Source organism: Helicoverpa zea, chromosome 9 (genome assembly GCF_022581195.2).
Source record: "Helicoverpa zea isolate HzStark_Cry1AcR chromosome 9, ilHelZeax1.1, whole genome shotgun sequence".
NCBI lineage: Eukaryota > Metazoa > Arthropoda > Insecta > Lepidoptera > Noctuidae > Helicoverpa > Helicoverpa zea.
In genome coordinates this window covers 7,297,705-7,320,050 of record NC_061460.1, presented here as the reverse complement: position 1 = coordinate 7,320,050, position 22,346 = coordinate 7,297,705, and the positions used below count along the sequence as shown (strand labels likewise).

At 36.2% G+C, this 22,346-nt stretch overlaps 2 protein-coding genes across 6 annotated transcripts in view; both read right to left on the bottom strand.

Annotated features, from left to right (window-relative positions):
* Positions 1-10,859, bottom strand: part of LOC124632962 (phospholipid-transporting ATPase ABCA1-like) — a 31,010-nt gene extending 20,151 nt beyond the window's left edge. The window contains exons 1-9 of one of the 5 annotated variants that reach the window (XM_047168004.1): positions 10,684-10,859; positions 3,833-4,083; positions 1,932-2,260; positions 1,660-1,833; positions 1,234-1,481; positions 1,042-1,152; positions 810-954; positions 558-731; positions 58-270 (exon numbers count right to left, since the gene is read on the bottom strand). In XM_047168004.1, coding sequence (XP_047023960.1) covers positions 58-270; positions 558-731; positions 810-954; positions 1,042-1,152; positions 1,234-1,481; positions 1,660-1,833; positions 1,932-2,260; positions 3,833-4,065 — 1,627 coding nt within the window. In that variant the 5' untranslated portion in view covers positions 4,066-4,083; positions 10,684-10,859. Of the gene's footprint in view, positions 1-57; positions 271-557; positions 732-809; positions 955-1,041; positions 1,153-1,233; positions 1,482-1,659; positions 1,834-1,931; positions 2,261-3,832; positions 4,084-7,468; positions 7,581-10,676 lie in introns of those variants that run through there. The other 4 variants (XM_047168003.1, XM_047168002.1, XM_047168005.1 and 1 more) reach the window with 4 other exon arrangements.
* A 6,253-nt stretch (positions 10,860-17,112) lies between these two features.
* On the bottom strand, positions 17,113-18,803 carry LOC124633476 (28S ribosomal protein S7, mitochondrial). The gene is made up of 4 exons (XM_047168706.1): positions 18,643-18,803; positions 18,286-18,480; positions 17,877-18,111; positions 17,113-17,442 (listed from the first exon to the last, which is right to left on the bottom strand). The coding sequence occupies exons 1-4, from the start codon at positions 18,681-18,683 to the stop codon at positions 17,224-17,226; spliced, it is 690 nt and encodes a 229-aa protein (XP_047024662.1). The 5' UTR covers positions 18,684-18,803; the 3' UTR covers positions 17,113-17,223.
* Between the last annotated feature and the right edge of the window lie 3,543 nt (positions 18,804-22,346).

Here is a 22,346-nt window from a genome sequence, read left to right as displayed (position 1 = left end):
TAAATTACTAATTTGATTCATAAATTAGGTAGAGTACAACTCTACAAAATATCTTACCTTTCGATTTATAATTTGGGAACCAGAACTGCAACTGGAAGGGGAAGTACCAAGGTTTGGGAGTCCCGAAGGGGCCTGGTAGCACTTGTTCAAGGTAGAGGGTGATCAGCATGTAGATGAGGCAGTCCACTACCAGCATGATGACCACGTGGCCGAACACGAAGCGCGTGGTGTCCGTCCCTGGTGACGTCATGAAGTCGCCCCACTGCAGCCCTAATTGAGCGAATACGTTCAGTAAAGCAATTTAGCACTTAGACCAGTCGCTATGTTAGAATTTATTCTCCTACGCTAATGTGGCACATCGACTTCAATTACCGCCACTCGCACTCCGTCTTGTTCGAATCGTGTTACGTGTGAAGCGGTGCAACAAATTAGGAAAATTATAATTATTGGGCATAATTTTTCTATTCCCTGATTCGGATCAAACAAACTTTGGAGCAGAGCATTTATATTGTAATTATTTTAAGTGGCTCGTATAATAAACTCTCGTAATAATTTACCTCCAGTGCTTTCCTTAGCGAGCATTAGTTGGAAACCATAGGACATCGCAGAGTTAATACTGAAGCATGTGATGACCTGCACCGCAGTCGACATATTGATATCCATGGCCAGGAGGAAAGCAGGGATGTAAGTGAGGAACCATGCCACCGCCATAAACAACGCGGCCGTACTACCTTTACCACAAAAATAATATATTGTTAAATATGTTAATGTAGGTTGTTAAATTAAAAAGAAATAAGAAGAAAGCATACCTTTTGAAAATATACTGCTTACCATGAAAGAAAAAAATATCGCGCAAGATAAATACAGTATCAAGAAGAATAGCAAAACCGTCCAAGGTGTATTAGTAAATACAGCATATTCGCTGAAGCCATCGTCGTTAGTAAACCAATTTACCTAAAAACAATAAGTACAGTACAATACATAAGTTATTATTAAATCTAAACTACGTAAGAATCTGTGTACTAATTTTGAAAATCTCACCTTTAGCAACACAACTAGCAGAACAGCTGTGATTGATAGGTAGATAAACTGTTTAACAAACCATGCTGTCCAGTGCAACCATGTGGGGAGGCCCATAATTTTCATAGTTTCCTAAAACAACATAATAAAAATTAGCAAGGTTATTTAATTGGTATCCTCCAACATTGTACCTTGGAATTACTATCTAGGTACCTTTAATTGCAATTCCTTCTCAACTGTGACCGCCCGTGCAATGTTGACAGCAGTGTAGCTGAAGCTCAACATGATGAACAGGGGGAACATAAATTGCAGCAGATCCACTGACTGGTCGTGAAGGTACGGCGGGTGCGGGTACCTCTGTATGTTCACCCTAAATGACTTCAAGTCCAACCCGGTTGCCCTTGATACCAGCTCCATGGAAATAACTTGTTGAAGTGCCACGAACATTTCGTTAACGTAACCTGTGCACAATATTTATTGTAGTTAACACAATACTTGATTAATTTCAGTATGTACCTAATCCTAACAATACCTTATTTTCGTTAGTTTCGATACCTTACTTGTTTTTATTTTAAACAAAGTTAATATATTTTTTAATTAGTGTTTGCCAGACGTCCTAAAGCGAATAAATATATTTACCTGGGTCATTACCACCTTCCCACGAGTGAGGAAATCTAGGCCCAGGCACTTCGAAAACCGGGAATACTCCGTCAGATCTCCAGGTGCGCCCTCCAGTTTGGAAAAACGAATTGAGACGGGGTCTCTCAGGAAAACGTAGCGAATAAGATAAATTATTTGACAACTGTTCTGCTCCTGAAATAGATTAGAAGCCGCTGTTTGTAACATTACCTGAATATCAGTAGCTGGAAATAGGCACAAAAAATTGTGTAAGCAATCGAGTTTATTCATACCATATAGTTTATCGTCAAACTCGACGGCAGCGATAATGCTGCGTGTAGTTTCTTCGTCAACGTAGATCCCTCTTATTTCATAACTGCTGTTATAAGGTACGACTCGTATTCGTGACTTCACGAACTCCTCAATGGCCGACGTATTTAAGTTCATATCTGGTGGAAATGTTATATTGGCTATCCCCGGTGGTAAGTTATCAATAAAAATAGGAATCAGATCTTTCATATTGGCTGTTAGTAAATTAATAACAGCAGTTCTCATTACATCATCTAACACTGGACTTGCCGGGGAGTATGCAATTGATAATTCTTCCATATTCATGGCAAAACTGAAAAATGAATTTCATTAAACATTAGGGACGATTATAACCACGAGATGTAATATTATCGCCTTATCTCGGCTTATGGAGTGAGTACAAATAGCAAATGTGTTCACGAATGAAAACATATACCTAGAGTGCATAGACATAAGAGTAACTATGAGTTTTAATAATACAGATGCTCATTGTATATTATTTAAATTTCATAACTTTGAATAATAAACGGAAATTCTCATATTTGAAATGTATTTATTGTAGCAATATTTAAAGAAAACTTTCAGCAGCTATAGTCTCTAGAAATGAAAATCTGCAATGATTGAAGGCGACAAGTAGGTACCTAAAGGTAGAATTCCGTGGATAGCGGCTACGACAGCCGCGCGCGGCGTACGACAGTCGTCGGCCGCGCGCGACAATAGTCAACCTATGAAAATGTATGGCGCCGCTGCCGAGGTCCGCGACAGTCGCGCGCGGCCGACGAATTTCGTAAGCCGCGCGCGGCCGTATGCATAGTCTAGCGCTTAGTAACATCTATATAATTTTAGTAAAACCAGAATTGAATCGTTTTTTATTTAGTCGGCAAAACTTCCTTTTGTTTTCATTACAATACAAATGCTTTTGAATCAGTATTGGGTAGTATCCTTCATCATTTCTACTTTTTAAAAATAGGGTCGATTGGTAATCTATTTTCATAATACAGCCACAGCAATACGTCATCCTCTTCTTCTTCAAGGATATCAATTAGCACTTCGACTAGAGGGAACGGACGAACAAAATCTACTAATTTCAACACAATGCCGCGCGCGGCTTACGAATTTCGTCGGCCGCGCGCGACTGTCGCGAGCCTCGGCAGCGGCGCCATACATTTTCATAGGTTGACTATTGTCGCGCGCGGCCGACGACTGTCGTAAGCCGCGCGCGGCTGCGTAAGCCGCGACCCACGGAATTCTACCTTTATATTTGCATTTAATGTTCTGAGGAAATCATCGAATCCTTATGTTTATTTAATGCTTTCATAAATTACCGCGATTGTAACTTCGGCAATCTTTAACTGTACCTAATCAATAAAACATCTCTGTTTTATCTATTGCTTAGTCACCAAAATTGACTAAACATACAGATTACCACTTATAATTTTACAGTATGTTTAGCAAAAGAATTAGCTTTTAGATATGATAAAGGATATGTATGAACTTCAAAGATTATTTGATAAACACACATCCTGTACTGAATATACCTCTCTAGAAACTGTTTTAGAAAATATATAAAACGAATGCTGTCTGTGAATAAAATGTTCGTGAATAAATGTTTGTTTATGTTATAAAATGTTTATAGTGGAGCAAGTTAGTAGGACCTAGCTATAACTATAAATGCGCTATCTTTACAATATCTGTAATATTTAAAGGCACACAACTGAATCTGATTGCCTTAAATATTGATTACCGGGCAAGAAGCTTGACAGATTTTTTAGGATGGATTAAGATAAATAAGCATACGAGTTGATGAAATTGGTTGTCATCCAACCAAAGATGAAAAACGTTGGATATTAGCAATTTAAAAGAAGAATATTTTGTGGTAACTTACAGGATATTGGTAGAGTAGTTGAGTGTGTGCGCTGGCAACGCGGGGTAAGTGAGTGTATCGATTTGATAAGGCGGTATCTGCCACCGAAGGATGAGCACCAGCGCCATTGTCACGACTGGCAATAGTAGCTCTACGACAGTTTGTAGCCGATGTCTCCATTGCTGCAGAAAGTTCTTCCACATGAGCAGGCGGAACTTGGTGGCGGCACTAGCGTGCCTCGTTTCTAATCTCATCTCGGTATCGTCCTCCTCCTGCGTCATTAATAATAAGACTTAGGTAACCTGGCGTTGTTCGAACCACGTACATTTTTAATTGATTCGTTCTTTCATTGTTAGCACTTTATTCGATACGCTTAATTTTCTTCCTGATTACGAATAAATTAAAGATAAATAAATTAAGACAGATAAGTACTAAGTACAGCTACAATTTGTCTTTCAATCCTATTTTCAATAACCAATGTCATGATGACAAATTAGTTTTTAGTAGTTAATATATAGTGCGTAATAAAGGAATCATTCATATCTGCAACAGTAAAACCTACATGAATACGACATGAACACCACTTGGATAACGGGTCATTGTTTTGATGACGAGTAGCTGCACTGAGAAAGACAATGTCGCCTGTATTACAAAGCATTACATAATATAAATAAAGGAAATCAAATAATAATCTACGTAGGCCTGTACCGACGGCTATCCTTATCTACCTATCTAAAAAAACGTGATTCATCTCTTACATTCAGTTTACCTGTTACGACAATTTATTTATATTACACAAATGGTCATTACCACCGTCTTTCTCAAGTCCTGTTTTAGTCTGTATTTTTCATATACACATGTAACTTAATTAACGCACATCCTGAAACTAGTTTGTTCAGAATCGTTTACTGAATCGATTTATATCATTTTTAATATAGGTAATTTTTTATCCCAAAAATAATTAAAACTACGGAAATTATTGTCATATTAACCTTGTACAGTCAAAACAAATTCAAATAGACCGTACCTCAATGTAATAAGACTTCGTGTATTGTCGGCTTTTTCCGTAGTTTCGTTATGTTGTGTCGAGTCGAGCGGCGCGCGGCGCGATATTTGCGTTCGTAGTAGTATGACCAAAAAGTTCTCCAAGAATTGGTATAACTAATTTAGTAAATAACAATGCAAATACATGTTAAATTAAAAATTCAGAGTATGTATTATGATTATAACATAATATTCTAATTGGGGTGTTTGAGGGTGTGCGTTAATTACGTTACATGTTGTATATGTATGTATGCATCAACGTTTCGATAAGATAGGATCCCCAATTACTTGTAAAGTAATTTACATTTTACTTTTACAATATTTTACTATTCATTGTATGAAAAGTGTACCCATAAATTTGGCATGATACTTATCTATCTTCTATTCACATTCACATTAGGACCTAGTCGAATCGAATCGAAACAAGACCTTATCACCATATTTTTTATTCAAGTGTTCAATGCAGTACAAGTCAAAGCGCTAACGGTCGTTTGAAAAAAATGCCTAATCATTTCGTAGCGCTCTCGTAGGCACCGCGTAGTAAGCTCGTAGGCACAGCGTAGTAACCTCGTAGGCACAGCGTAGTAACCTCGTATTCACTGCGTAGTTACTTTGTAGACAAAGCGTTTATGTATATTATATGTATATATTAGTACATATATGTGTTAAATCCGTTTAGACGCTACATTTTAGTACTCAGATAAATACCATTAATTAAACAAAACCAAATATTAAATTAAAATAAATAAAAATGTATATTAACATTAATAACCCATGCTCAAGAATTAGTAATTGCACTCACAACGCGCTGATTCATAATAATTAATAATGGTTCGGGTGGGAAATTGAGTATTTGTACCGAATGCACCGAGCGACCGTTCAGCTTTAGTTAGTACGTAGATAGTTGTATACGCACTTCGGTAGAGTGTTGATTAAACACTTCATTAGATATTGAGGAAAACGTGATCTTCATTTTAACTTACATTCCAACTACTCCCTCTCGAAATTGTACAATTATAGCTCTAGGTACAAAGTCATCATTCACACTGTACTTTGATTTTCTATTTTTGAATTAATTAATCATTGCTGCCACTTCATCAGTCTCAACATTTCCTAAAATGATATGTGTAGATGCTAAGTAACTTTTAATTGCACTTTCCAGATACCTACGGGTTGTACTTTCAACCGTCGGATAACCGACGTTACGCATTAATTGATTTATGGTACATACAAAAATATTGCCTCGATATTCGTTATCTAAAGTCAATTGTAATCCCTTTTGGTGCTGGTAACAAGGATTCTACTATTAAATTAAAGATTGATAAATAAAGTATTAACGTCAAAATTATTATTTGAAAACTCAAACAAAAACAGTTATTACCTACCAGTATCAATTTTTCATTACTTTTAAACTTACAACATTATCGAATCCACTATTCGTTTTGTTAAATGTTTTAAATGTATGTCCAAAATAATCACTATTATCTCACGTATGGTTAGCACTACGAACACTTGACATGCGTCAGGATTGATCGCCACTGCATACAAAAGTAACGTCGAACTCTAATTAAAATTCGTAATGAGCTCTATCCACCGCCGGACAAGGAAAGTACTGCGGAGGCTCATCGCCCAAATGATGGACATACAAAAGTCATTGTAAATTTTTATCTTTTATTATTGTAATAAATCTTTCTTTCAGCTCTATTTGTCATTGTAAGTTAATTCAAAGTTAATCGAAGTAGAAGTGAGTACAAAGAAATAAAATCAACTACGAAAGTAAAATTAGTGTGGAACATCAAGAACGTAACGTTGTAAGGGTTCACTAATCAAATATCAACAATTAACAACGGTGTCATATCTATTCACATACTATATAGACACTTTATTTACATTAGCATCATTCTGACTCAGCTTAATTTAGTTAAGACTATATTCTGTATGAAAATAATCCTATCTCGAGGAAACCACACATCTTATAATCCTATCATAAAAACTAAAAGGGACTGTTTTTTAGTCCAACTAGATACGCGGTTTTACGTAGCAGTAACCTGTGTCCATAACCATTCAAGACAACAGATAGGTACCCGTAACAAGAGCATATAGGTTCTCTATTGGATTCGAGGGATAGATTTTATATCACCAAGTGGTATTCCACTATCATCTTAGGAAAAGGCAATCAGATGAGATAATTAGTCTTGTTTTATTAACCATTATAGATATATATATGCAAGTTTGTGTACAATTGGTTTTTTCTCGATCAAGTTTGCACATTATGCAAAAAATGCGTTATCTAAAAACCTTTGTTATCTATAAGCGAATGACGCATTTTTCATTGATTGCTGGTACAATATCCATAAACATGTCCAAACTGAAAAAGTAATGTTTTCTAGAAGTCGAAACCTGTTTAATCCATATTCCTTTATTGCTATATGTATTTTCAGAGCCTGAAATACCAACTCGGATAAATCAGGACCTAAACAGGCACAGAATCAAAGGTTTTCCGAGATCAAATTAGCGTTTATCCAACTTTAATTTACATAGTTTGCATGCTTTTTCAACATATTTGTATAAACTTCAGCTTCCAGTTTAAGAAAAACAGATAATGTTACCCACCTGTTTATTTTGTGTATCGATATAATGTGCGTAAATTGTCACTTCACAATCTATGATAACTGTTACATGTTCACTCGTCAAAATTGTACTGGATGGGAAGTATAATATACCCGATATCTACATAGAAGATAAGGAATCTACTAAAGATAATGGCGTCCTAATCAATACTACCAGCATACGTACATTTATCCTTATTTGTCTTATTTAGACTCTAAAATATTAATTCCCGTAACAACCCAATAGATAGATACCTACGTAAAGTTTCATGAAATTTAAAGTTAGGTATTCATTCCCCTGAAAGTTCGTTTAGGCAAAAGATAGGCTTGAGGTACCATTATGTTTATTACCCTATTGACATAACGTACAAGTAAATAAATGTCATGGTTTACAATACATTAGAAAATTAAATGGTGACCTTTTACGATACCTATCTACCTGTGCCTCTGAGGAAAAATAAATAAAGTAGGATTATAATATTATAATCGAATCGATAAGACATCTTCGACTATAGATTAAGTAAAGAAAATTCAATGCCAAAAAATCATGCCTAATTCTTAGATTTCTATATAGTAGATCCGCCAATGGGTTTCCATTGATAAACGAATAAAGATCACTAATGAACTATACATGTACCTTGAAAATCATGACTTCATTACGGGACATCATTAAAAACCTAGCACGTTCCGTGTATCAAAGTTAAGAAATGACGCGTTTCCTGGGGCCCGATTCTCCTAAGTTAATAATGTCAAAATCGAGTAGAAATCGAATCGCAATATGATCGCAATAGCAGTTTTAACCATATCGGGCATTCTGCTACTAATAAAAGACCAATCGTATTCGATTGACATTTGATTGGTGTGCGATTGGTCTGCTATTTTGGTAATTTTGGTCTATACGGTAGTTTGCTGTACAATCATTTTGCAATCGTAAATCATTTGCAGACAAAATGATTCATTATTGAATGACAGAAAAAGATAAAAACGTTTATTTCAAAGAAAAAATAGCGGAATGCCATATACGCTTCAATCGTAATCGAGTCGGGATCGGATCTCAGTCGAAACGAGTCGAACGTGAATCGTATGACGCTTAAGTAAAATTAGGAGAATCGGGGCCCTGAAGGGCATAAAATTGCGGAATATTTCCAATGATACATTATCCGAAGTAAATAACTCCAGCAAGATATTTTTATAGAAAAGCGAAAGCATGTTGTGAATGCACCTTTTCAACTTCAATTGGTCATTTTTGATATAGCTCATAGTAGATTACCTACTTACATACGCCTAAGGGTCATGGCACATTACACCGGCACCGCAACAGCACCGCTCCACACCGGCATTTAACTTGCCATTCAATTTAGAGCATTAAATCGTGTATTTCATAATGTCAATATGAAAAAGCCAACAGCGGGCAGTCAGCGCGCTTGCTGCTACCACACAACTCGACTCGCAGCCCGCGTGCTGCAAGCGAGCGGACCGTATGTGTACAGCGCGCCGAGACGGCATGCTCATTACGCGCCGACTCCGAGTCGGCAGGGAAGCAATCAATGTTCAATCATAACTGTCTTTAAACAATATTGAGTTTGCGGTGACAGCAAGCTTACACCTCGCGGCCGGCGCGCGGACGGCGAGCTTGCACCTTGCGGACAACGCGTAATTAGCGCGCTGGCAGCTAGCCGTAGTCTAAATTCGAGGCGACGCCGTGCTGCAGCTGTGCTGTTGCGGTGCCAGTATAATGTGCCATGACCCTAAGCGTCATCGACATAATTAGGTGATAGTATACCTAAGCCTGAAGTAACATAAATATCATCCTTACCCGCACAATCAGCAACAGTCACCAGCCATTCACTCATTCACAATCACTTAGGTACCCTCTCCCATTTTATTCGAATCTTGGACACACAGAGAATTATCTACTTCGCAATCTAAGTAGGTGGGTAAGTAAATCACGTGTCTCCTATTTTGTTTGGTTTGTGAACATGCTGATTCAGCAATCCGATTGCCAATTGTTGCCCTTTAGGGATCAAAACCACACCCAAGTGGCCTGAACCATCCCTAAATAGTATTTTTTTTTTCTATAGGTATCGACTTCACCGTGTTAGCAAAGTTCTTTTTCCCCATATTTGTTTATGGATACACAATAGATTTATTAGTTGTATTGTAAACTTTTCGATTGCTTTCGAGTCTCGGGTTCGGGTTTCGAGTAAAGGTTTCGTACATGTGTACTCCTAAAAAATGCTGCGCTGCTTAATGGAAGTTTTAATAACTCTAATTGAAACAAAAGTACCTAACTCACTACCTAAAGTTTGGGTCTCCTAGCTAGAGGCATGGAATGCTTTCTACCTGGAAAATAGTTCATCCTCCGAGCCTTTTTCCCAACTATGTTGGGGTTGGCTTCCAGTCTCACCGGATTCAGCTGAGTACCAGTGCTTTACAAGAAGCGACTGCCTATCTGACCTCCTCAACCCAGTTACCCGGGCAACCCAATACCCCTTGGCTAGACTGGTGTCAGACTTACTGGCTTCTGACTACCCGTAACGACTGCCAAGGATGTTCAATGACAGCCGGGACCTACAGTTTAACGTGCCATCCGAAACACAGTCAATGGTGTCTAAGATATACTTAGAAAGTACATACAAACTTGGAAAAGTTGCATTGGTACTTGCCTGACCTGGGATCGAACCCGCGCCCTCATACTTGAGAGGTTGGTCCTTTACCCACTCGGCCACCACGACTACCTGGAAAATAGTTGAGTGCATTTGTTATTTTATTGAACAGATTTATCTAGGAGTACATCTTTAGGTAGATACCTCGTTGTGGAAAAACAAGTAGGTAAATAGGTACTCCTGTCTAAATATAACATCGCACTTATTAGTTTTCGTAGTAGGTAGGTGAGTACCTTCCTGAAGTACTTGAAGTCGTGATTCTTAGAGATCGATTCAGCTCACAATCTCAAAATATGTAAAATCATGACTAACATGGCACCTACTTTTTAAATAAATATGAAGAGGATAATATACTAGTCTAATTGATTATATAAGTGCTTACTTAGATTAAATCATTACCTAAGTATTTGCCTGTATGAATCATAATGTTCTTGACTTTCGTAACATTTTTAACGCAACAAGTTATCAATAAGATTAGGATTTTTTGTTTTTGATAAAATTGTTTCTTATGCGTGTATACTGTTTAAGGAAAAAAATCTTACATACCCTTTACCTTATTTATATGTTACCACCTCTATGTACTTGCAGGTATATCCATAATTTTTTCACTTTATTTAATTAATTACTTAACTTGTCACTCGTACAAATCACTAAATACACTATATTTCTATATGAACTCGTTCGAATACGTGTAAATTGCAAACAATTATTGACACGGGGATTCCACACGGTACAAAGATAATAACAATGATAAGCGGCCGTTTGAGGGATACTTCAATGGTTTGTGCTATTTTTCATAATTTAGTGTGCAGCTACGCAGCTCGTTTGCCAACTACGTTCTATCCAACATGTAAAGCGACCAACACAGTGCTCAATGCTGCCTCTCAGTTAACAAACACTGCGAAGGAAGTGTTCATAATAACGAACAGGTGTAGATTTTCATAAAAATGTATACTGGGTACGCATTCGTAAATACAACAATATTTTAACTTGCTGCCTGGACACACCATGTCAATGGATACAGCTTGTAATTTATTTATAACTATTTGTTTTCCCGTGGTTTCACTGAGACGACTGGCGTTCCGTGAGAACTCCTGCCCGATCCTGGATGCAATACTGCCTATATTACATGGGGATAGCTATCCAACTGTTACTGTGAAATAATTTTTCAAATCAGTTCAGCAGTTTCGTAATTTTTAGGGTACAAACAAACGGAAAAAAACTGTTTCCTCTCTATTATATAGCATAGAATAACCTCTGCCAGCGGTTTCATCCGCATCCCATTACGTCTGTACGAATCCGGATAAAAGGTAAGTTTTTAGATGTCTAACAGACATTTAATACAGTCAGAAAATAATATAAAACCGACTACCAAAAACCCTGAAAAGCAAAAAAAAACTATTCTTAGGTGCATCGGCCTAGAAGTCGGTTTTATTTTTTTGTAAAAAGTTTTATATTTTGGGCTTTTCAGTGACAAGCATAGTTGTCACTATCCGCATTTGTGGAAAGTTCTCATACGAATAATATAAGCCCAAAAACGAGGTGGTTTACATATTCAGTTGTCGAGTTCCCTCGACCTTCTCCAGTCTCCATCATCAGGTCAGTTCCAAACCTTCACAGTTGCAAAGGTCTCGTCAATACAAATAATATAAGCCCAAACACGAGGTAGTTTACAATATTCAGTTGCCGAGTTCCCTCGACCTTCTCTCGTCTCCATCATCAGGTCAGCTCCACACTTACACAGGTACCTATATTTATTCTATTTTAACAAATGTATTTTGAAACATTTACATACTTAAATTACGAATGCACAGATTTTTTTACAAATAACACAACATAGGTATAGTTACCGGCACGGATATTGAGCTTTCGGCGGAAGAGTGGGGATCGCTTTGCGCACTGTACACATAAGGCAAACCAATAAATCGCTTCTACGCAGGTGAAGATCAGGGCTCAATATCCGTGCCGATAACTACAGGTACTTGATCTTCATATTGGTGAATTAACATAAATGATGATCGGCGACTACGTCTAGTCCCCAGGCCGGCGAACAAATTTTTTTTTGATACATATACATTTAAGACTTTGTGAGTGCCTTCCTTACGATGAGTCCGACAAACTTTTCGAATGCGCAAATTTTAGTGCCGCTGCGTTTTTTAATGCTTGACTCCTGAAATTGTCGAGATGACGTCACTATGGCTCTTCGTACATACACGTTTTATTTTTTGAGATTCGTTTAATAAAGTTAATTAGAGAATGGTGGTCAACTTGTCCGATAAAGATCGTGCTGCGTTTGGAGTGTCCACCATCCTGAAAATGTCGGTATGACGTCACTACGACTCTTCGTACATACACGTTTCATTTTTTGAGGTTTGTTTAATAAAGTTAACTAGAAAATTGTGGTCAACTTGTCCGATAAAGATCATGCTGCGTTTGGAGTGTCCACCATCCGAAACATGTCGATATGACGTCACTGTGTCTCCCCATACATACATGTCGGTCAAATACAACAATGATAGATAATACTATTCTTATTGCAAATATCGACTTGTCCGACAAATGTAGTGAGGCAAATAGTCAGTTCGACAAGAAAATGAGAAAAAAATATTACAATTGGAAGAAGTTTATTCTTTTTGTCAATTTCTGACTTAAATATTCACGTGCATTATTTAAGTATATTAAATTGGCATACTACTTACCAATTTTAGTTACTATTTTAGAAAAAGTAGCCTGACTAAGACGTATTGTTGATAGTTTATATTAAGTTAAGGAATAATATCCAACATCTATTAATGGACTATATATCAATCAAAAGGTCTTTTTAAGTGCAACATTTTGTCTCAACATACCACTTATCAATTCTTATATAGTATTATAGAAGATATAACCCAAATAAGGCGTATTATCGATAGGTTTTACTATGCTAGGGAATAATGTCCCACCTCTAGGTATGAACCATATGTCAATCGAAAGATCTTTTTAAGCGCTATATTCCGTCTTAACATACCACTTACCGATTCTTAGTATTTTGGAAGACATAACTGATCTAAGGCATATTATTGATACTTTACATTGTGTTAAGGAATAACATCTCACTTGAAGTTTTGAGCCATATTTCAATCAAAAGATCTTTTTAAGCGCAAGGTTGTATTAGCATAACTCCGACAAATTGTTAGTACTTTAAAAGCTAGAGCTTTTCTAAGAATATATTATCGGTAGGTTCTGTCAAGCTAATCCATCACTTCTTTAGTAACAAATTATATATTATTTGAAAAACCTTTCCAAATGAAACATTTCGTGTTAACATACTTCCGACAAATTGTTAGTAGTTTAGAAGCTAGAGCTTATTTAAAATTATAATTATTGATAGATGTTTTCAATTAAATAAATCCCATCTCTAGTAATGAGTTATACATCATTCAAAAGACGTTTTTAAATGCAACATTTCATATTAAAAAAACTTCGGCGAATTGTTAGTGTTTCAGAAGCTAGAGCTTATATAAGATTATTTTATCGATAGGTGTTTTCAAGTTAATAAATCCCTCCTGTAGTAATGATACATATATCATTCGAAACGACTTTCTAAATGCAACATTTACTATTAACATACTTCACACCAATTGTCAGTACTTTATACCAAATCTTAAAATATATCTATATTTTCCGGACGGTGGACACTCCATATGCAGCATGATCTTTGTCGGACAAGCTTACCACAATTTTCTAGTTAACTTTATTAAACAAATCTCAAAAAATGAAACAGGTATGTACGAAGAGTCGTAGTGACGTCATACCGACATTTTCAGGATGGTGGACACTCCAAACGCAGCACGATCTTTATCGGACAAGTTGACCACCATTTTCTAGTTAACTTTGTTAAACGAATCTCAAAAAATGAAACAGGTATGTACGAAGAGTCATAGTGACGTCATATCAACATTTTCAGGATGGTGGACACTCCAAACGCAGCACGATCTTTATCGGACAAGTTGACCACCATTCTCTAGTTAACTTTATTAAACGAATCTCAAAAAATGAAACAGGTATGTACGAAGAGTCATAGTGACGTCATATCGACAATTCCAGGAGTCAAGCATTCAAAAACGCAGCGGCACCAAAATTTGTGCATTCGAAAAGTTTGTCGGACTCATCGTAAGGAAGGCACTCACAAAGTCTTAAACGTATATGTATCAAAAAAAATTTGTTCGCCGGCCTGGGGACTATCATCGATGTCAATGCTTAAAGGTGCTTCAACACGGTGCATGTAGTTGAAGCAAGTTAGTTAACATGCGCAAGTTACTAGTGACAAGAGCACGCATCTGGGTATTTTGCTTTGGTCCTACATGCGCAAGTCGCTGGACCCGCACGTTTTTAAAATGCATGTAGCCTGCACATGTGCCTCAACATGCGCAAGCTACTTGCACCGTGTAGATGCGTCCTAACATGTATAAGAATATATTTTCGAAATATTCCTTATAGGTAGGAAGGGAATGTGTCAACTTACACCCTTCAAGACTTAGTTAGGTAATAAAGGGATATTAATATCTATATACTTATTGTGCTTGAGATAAATTATTCGTCATACCTTTAAAACTTTGAACAATCATCTTCACTAAGGGATAAATAAAAACATTTGCGACAAGGTCGAGCTGCCACACTAAAAATTTAAATTACTCTTTTAGCTATAAGTACCTATAGCACACAGTTACTAAACTACAAAAGTTATTGTTTTTTTATGGGTAAGTAGGTATTACAATGCTATGATTTCTATTTTATACGATTTGATTTACATAAACAAGGTTTTACAACTATAATAATATTATGACTGTTTGTACGTTGCATGCATTGTAGCTACCGTTTTCAAAGGACCTCATAACATCTGTCATGTCTTTCGCAAATATGTTGGAATTAGTTTCCAGACCAGCAGGATGCAGTTTTACATGGAGCAACTAGTGGTCCTCCACAACCTTTAGAATTATGAGATGAAGTGATAACAATGCATTTTCTGCCCAAATGGGAAGTAAAATATTTAGGTTGCTATGCGTAGGTACATCGTACATCAATCAAGTACCCACCTGCCTCGTTGGTCTAGCTGTCGCAAGCGCGGCTGCTGCTGTGCACAAGATCTCGGGTCTGATTCCCAGGCCGAAATAGCTGTCGTTTCAGCTCGAAACCTGGAAGTTGGTTATTGATAGGCACATCGGTGCATCGGAGAGCATTTAAATGTCGGTCTTCCGCCTGATCTGTTTCCGATCTTATCAGATTACCTACTGTCAAAGAGAGTGAAGAAATTGTGAGTGCACGTGTGTCTACGCAAATGCTTGCTTGTAGGTACCTACACAATAATATGGCCCCATATGAGAATAGCCGCCGAAGCCGATAATTGACTAGGAGGATATCATCATCATCATCATATCAAGTAGGTAAGTACCTATCTACCTATTTATCGAGGTTTTATTGTGGAAGCATTTTAGGGTTAAAGATTTGTAGTTTTTAGCAAGCTCACCTACCATACCATATTCTTGATGAAGGCACGTAGATATCTATGAAATACATCAAATTGAAAAAAAAAAACATTAAATTAGATATTTAGATATTAGATTACTGCCGTCATCTCTTTCATCTGAAGTAGAGGATGTTTTTTATTACAATTCAATTCGTATATCGTATATACCTAATGTAAATCTAAGACTCGACTTATCGAGTCTTTTGGAAGATCATCATCCCTCCAAACTCTATGTGAAAAACTCGAACATCTCCAATAAATGGGAATCGAACCCATAGGTATATTTCAGTGGGCTTTAGTTTGCATTCAGCAGCACCGGTTTACCTACACTATAATTTTAATATGTAGGTACCTACCTACTCAAAGCATTCTTGTTGTTGTTGTTGTATAATATCCCTATTGACTGAACTATATTTTTTCTTAATTTATAATGATCAGTTATGGGATACAAACAGGATTCGTCACACAGTAGCGTGGCATTAAGCTCATTTGACAATAAGTAGGTACCTACTCAAATGTGAGTATGTGACTCATTCGCTTATCTTATTCTGACTCAAACACCTTATCAAGACAACCTAGTTGAGATTGTCTGAGTCATCCATCCAGTCTTATTTTAGAATTAGCATGACCAAACGTTGAGTACCTGAGTCTCTCAATAAACTAATACAGGAATGCTTTGGTTTCAATCAGTACCTACCTAACTGCCTAGTCCTTCAGCAGCTGCGACCCTCCATCCATTGAGTTGATGGGAACTATACAAACCCACAGTACCTATAGCGACAGCATGAGACTTTGGCTTCAGTCATTGTCTCCATCGATCTCATAGCGACAGTTCAGATCGAAGGTATTCAGTGCGAAAACATCATTTTGCTTACCCCGACTTGTCAAGCCGATATATCTACCTACGGGGTCGAAAAGGGCAAGATCCCTAATGCGTTTATAACTGCTGACTGCTGTCCTGTTTTGATCTTAGGGCCAAAAAGGAGGAATGAGGGAAAGAGAACCGCTTGCAACGGAGAGTAGAGAAAACATTGAGGAAGGTGCTGAGCATGGATGTGGATAGGTACAGAAGCAGAACGACGAACAAAGGAGACTATGGATGGATTGGATTGTACCTACGGAAGACATAACATGCCATGCAGACTTTAAAACGTGATGACATTTATTTGCAATACCCGCTTTTAAGGGGAATTTGAGGGTCATAGGTGCTTTCCGTAACCTAAAGCTGCCGTTTCGTCCATTGTATGCTTGGCGAAAACGCATCCTTTTATGACAAGGAGTTTTTTAAAGGGCACAGCTTATACTGCTTATACAATGCTTTGGCTCACGTGTTTACTAGGGCTTAGAGTAAAACTAAATTGGAATTTGAATCATCACTTAGGTGTTAGTTAGCCTTAGACAAGTTTCTGAAAAAAAAATGAGGAAAGAATGTATGCTTTCTAAAGAAACACAAACAAATGCTTAATTGAAACAAAATTTAATGATGCATGCCATACTTTAATATCTCAATAGACCTTTGATCACTTAACAGACACACATCATTTACTATACATCAATTACTACTAATGGGTTCAAATATTTAATTAATTATTGCCACCTATAGTGTGCATAAGCCCTGTTTGCTTCACACATTCTATGCAGGTCCTGTTTCCTTTTGACAACCTTTCCAGTATTATTGGCAGCATCCATGAGCTCCCAAGCAAATTGCTTTGGGAAATGGACAGTTCTTTCCTTCTCATTTGTGGCTTCTAACAGCCATTTTATTGCCAAGAATAGGGATCTTTTCTCAGTGATGGGACCTGGAACCTGCAAAAAAGTAATTTTTGTTAAATAAATATCCAGGAAAACTTTAGTGGATGTCCAATCAGTGGATACCCAGTTTTATATATTGTCTACATAACCTTGCACTGCCTACATTTATTTGAATGGTTTACGTATTTTTGGGGAATATTTCCAAAGAATTTAGACACTTGTCATGTATAATTATTAAAAACTAGCCATTTTCCCATGGGAACTACGGCCCTTAAGGGGACAAAATATAGCCTGTTACTGGCAGATAATGTAGCATACTCATGGTAAAAGATTTTTTTAAATCAGTGCAGTAGTTTTTGAATTTACAAACAAACAAAATTTTCCTCTTTATAATATTAATATAGATAATAAGAGCCTTGGAAGAGAGTTCCATCATTGAAAATTTGTATTTATAATTAGGACGAGTGACATTTTAATGCAGTTGTTACCTGGTAAGTAATACCACCTCTTTTAATTGGTTGTAATTGAAGAAGTGGTTTTGAGTTTTCGATAGCTTTGTGCAGGATTTTCTTTGGATCCAGTTCTATTTTGGCCTTTGCTTCAGGGGTTGTTGCCAAGTGATAGCGTTCAATTTGAGACCTCTTTATATTTTCAAATGCTTTTTCAACAAGACTGCGAGCCAATTGTTTCTTTCCCATTTCCATCACATGATTAATTACTTTACTGTAACATAAATATGATTTATTACTTTTGTAGTTGTAGTTGCAATACCTATTGTATGCAAAAATGTAACTTTGCTATTAATTTGTATCACATATGCAATAAATAGAGGCAATGGCTTAAGTAGCATACTGATCAGCTAAGGAATATTTTTCACTAAATCAAATATTTACTTACTTTACCAATGGGTCATGGTAAACAGAGCTTGTTTCGTAAACTGCAGGGGGCTTCACGGGTAAAGCGGCTATTTTAGATAGCTCCGAAGTCTCTATAAGTTTAGCCTGATCTTCCTTTCTAAAAATTGGGTTTTGAAAGAAGTCTGGAAAGCTTGTGGGTCTCGCATATTCTCTTGATTGGAATATTCCTGAAATCCTATTGGCAAAAGTCAAAATTAGTAAAAGCTTTTAACGTAGCTGATAATCATCATTAATCTGAAATCGGGACAATTTATTCCTATAGTTGTAAAATTGAGAATTAACTTAATGTGACTGAAATGCGAATTATAATAAAGAAAGCATGAAAGAGTAACCGTACCGAGGAGTATATCTATGTAAGATCCTGATATTATTAGCCATATTTCCTGCTTCACTTGGGATATTTATAAAATCAGTAAGTTTAACATTTTATCATAACCTTACTTTTAACCACAGTTCGGATGTCAAGGAACAAAATACTTTGACATTGACATTTACTCAGTTATGACACTAACAGTTACGTCAGTTACGAACCATAGACAGATCAAGGTGAGTCCTATAGACGTAATACAGTTAACAGGACTGCGCACTTATACACAAAAACGAGCCGAGTGAAGCAGATAGTACGGAGGCCGTCTGTCCCTTTCTAATTGGGTGACTTTGATTTTAAAAGAACTGTCCGCTAGTTGTAACAAATGAACTGGGATTCTATTATATAGGTATGTGTTTACAAAGAAAGGCCCACGAATGAACCGTGCACTTTATGTTACCGATATTGGATGCGGTTAATTTATGTCTGTTTCTAGTTTTGTAACGAGTTGATAAGGAGTCCATAAGGAGAGTACATAAGAGGAGTACATAAGAGTGTACATAATAGGAGTATATAAGGGGAGTACATAAGAGTGTACATAAGGGGGTACATAAGAGGAGTACATAAAATAGTTCATAAGAGAAGTACATATCAGGAGTACATAAGAGAGTTCACGAGAGGAGCACATAAGGAAAAACGTGTAATTTTAGACGTGAAAGCGTAACAGTAAACCACTGAACTGATTTTAATAAAATGTGTACGTTACCCAAGCCAGATGTTGTCGAAAATGATCATTTGAATTTTATAGATAATTAGTTGTGCGGCTTCTGTAATGCTGCGTAACGTTACGCTAGCAGGAAATGTTTTTGTGAAATAATTAAAAAACTATAAGCGCAACAAATTTAAAAATGTGCGCAACAATTACAGAAGCCTCACAACTAATTATCTATAAGATTCAAATGATCATTTTCGGCAACATCTGGCCTGGGTAACGTACACTAATAAAATTTGGTACAGAGATAGAGTTGACCTTGAGAAAGAACATAGGATAGTTTTTAACCCGGTCTTTTGAAGAATTCTCTTGGAAACGCGATATAACCGAACTCTACAAGGGCGAAGCCGCGGGCGGAAGCTAGTTGAAAATGAAATATATATATTTTTAATGTGAATATATTTTGGTACTATCTACTAGTAAATAGATCTGGTAGTTGGGAAATTATTCATTGCTCAAAATCACTTACTTTTTTTTCACCATTAAGAATTTAATACTTACGTTTTTCGTTTTATTTAAAACCAGCTTCCGTCCGAAAAATTTTACCCGTGGTACTACTGGCAGTACAAACGATAAAAAATCCCATAAGTATTACTGTGCACAGGCAAAATAATGGTGTGCGTTCGCGCAGCGGAATGTTGTTGAATTTAAAGATTTTAATTATGCAGATAATTAGTGTAAGACGTCCTATAATTGTGTATGGTAAATAAAAAATTGTGTATGCAGCCATTGTGGAGAAATTCACCAAAAACAGATTCCGCTGGGCGAACGTTGGCGAACGTTGTCCTGGCGGAACTTTTTTTAATCCATAGACTTTAGAAGAAAAGAGATGTGTCCGAAAATTAGTGTGTATTTGTGTATAATTGATTATGTATGAATGAAATCAGTGCATGCATAAACTTCGGAGAAATTCAAGTTTCCGCTACGCGAACGTTTGGCCATTAGCTAGTTTTCATATAAAGCGCTTACATAGAGAGCTGTAGATTTTTACATACGTTGTTTTGAATTTGTTTATATTTGTTTAAAAAACAGATTTAGAAAAAGTCGTAGGGTTTAAAAGATAAAAATATAAACGTAAAATACACTTATTAGGTCTTAGTTCTTAAAGTATGCAGTTTGGGGTCTAGATTTTCACGTTTACACAAACCTTGTAAGTGTCTCCAACATGTTGCCAAGTATCAATGATGTTCCGTTAGTAATTAAAAAGTTATAGGATATTTTACCATGAATAGATCACTGTTTACAAAGCAGTCGAATATCACGACGTTCTAAAGGAATTGCATGGTAAAATGTATGCCAATAATTAGTTTAATCATTCAACTATTCACTTGCAAAATTTCATGTCATTAAATTCAGTAATTAAAGAAAGACAATTATAATACTGACGGAGCATCGAAACCCTACATAATCCGACCAAGTTCGGATAGCTACAAAAAAGCGGCCGTGACATATGTCTAAGCAACGTTCTTAACTTGGTAGGTTAGTATTTATTAATATGGTACAGTTGCGTACACAAGCGTTAGGAAAAAATAAAACAATTGTATTTCTTGATTGAAAAATATTTTTTTAATAATAATGCCGCTATCTACGATAAAAATAAATCTTCAATTACAAGTACTTCTCTATTTAAATATCCGTGTACAAAAATATTTTTGTCATTATTACTTACATAAATTACTTAACTACGTGATTAAAAATAACGTTAATAAACGTTACGTATTTTAACTAAAATGTCGTAGATAGTGGCGTTATTATTAAAAAAATATTTTTAATTCAAGAAATGCAATTGTTTTATTTTTGCCTAAAGCTTGTGTACGCAACTGTACCATATTAATAAATATACTAACCTTCCAAGTTAAGAACGTTTCTTAGACATATGGCACGGCCGCTTTTTTGTAGCTATCCGAACTTGGTCGGATTATGTAGGTTTTCGATGCTCCGTCAGTATTATAATTGTCTTTCTTTAATTACTGAATTTAATGACATGAAATTTTGCAAGTGAATAGTTGAATGATTAAACTAATTATTGGCATACATTTTACCATGCAATTCCTTTAGAACGTCGTGATATTCGACTGCTTTGTAAACAGTGATCTATTCATGGTAAAATATCCTATAACTTTTTAATTACTAACGGAACATCATTGATACTTGGCAACATGTTGGAGACACTTACAAGGTTTGTGTAAACGTGAAAATCTAGACCCCAAACTGCATACTTTAAGAACTAAGACCTAATAAGTGTATTTTACGTTTATATTTTTATCTTTTAAACCCTACGACTTTTTCTAAATCTGTTTTTTAAACAAATATAAACAAATTCAAAACAACGTATGTAAAAATCTACAGCTCTCTATGTAAGCGCTTTATATGAAAACTAGCTAATGGCCAAACGTTCGCGTAGCGGAAACTTGAATTTCTCCGAAGTTTATGCATGCGCTGATTTCATTCATACATAATCAATTATACACAAATACACACTAATTTTCGGACACATCTCTTTTCTTCTAAAGTCTATGGATTAAAAAAAGTTCCGCCAGGACAACGTTCGCCAACGTTCGCCCAGCGGAATCTGTTTTTGGTGAATTTCTCCACAATGGCTGCATACACAAATTTTTATTTACCATACACAATTATAGGACGTCTTACACTAATTATCTGCATAATTAAAATCTTTAAATTCAACAACATTCCGCTGCGCGAACGCACACAAAATAATGATGGTCATGGTTGGGGCATGGTCATAGCGACAGATAATATCATTAATGATTACCACCTGTCTTCTTTAAATAGTTTTTCAGGTATCTATAGAATTGACCAAATAAATACGAACTTTAAAATAGTTACAAATATTTTTTCTCTATTTATGACCAATACTGTTACATTACAACACTTAAAATGAATCTACGAAAATTATCAAATTAAAAAAGTAGGCATTCTAAATAATTCTAGATTGCAAATG

Coding starts and splice junctions, on each gene's coding strand:
- LOC124633476 (XM_047168706.1), bottom strand. CDS start 18,683: ATGGCTAATAATATCAGGATCTTACATAGATATACTCCTCG. Junction 18,481..18,642: donor TTACATAGATATACTCCTCG/GTACGGTTACTC, acceptor TTTTGCCAATAG/GATTTCAGGAATATTCCAAT. Junction 18,112..18,285: donor TACCATGACCCATTGGTAAA/GTAAGTAAATAT, acceptor TTTATGTTACAG/TAAAGTAATTAATCATGTGA.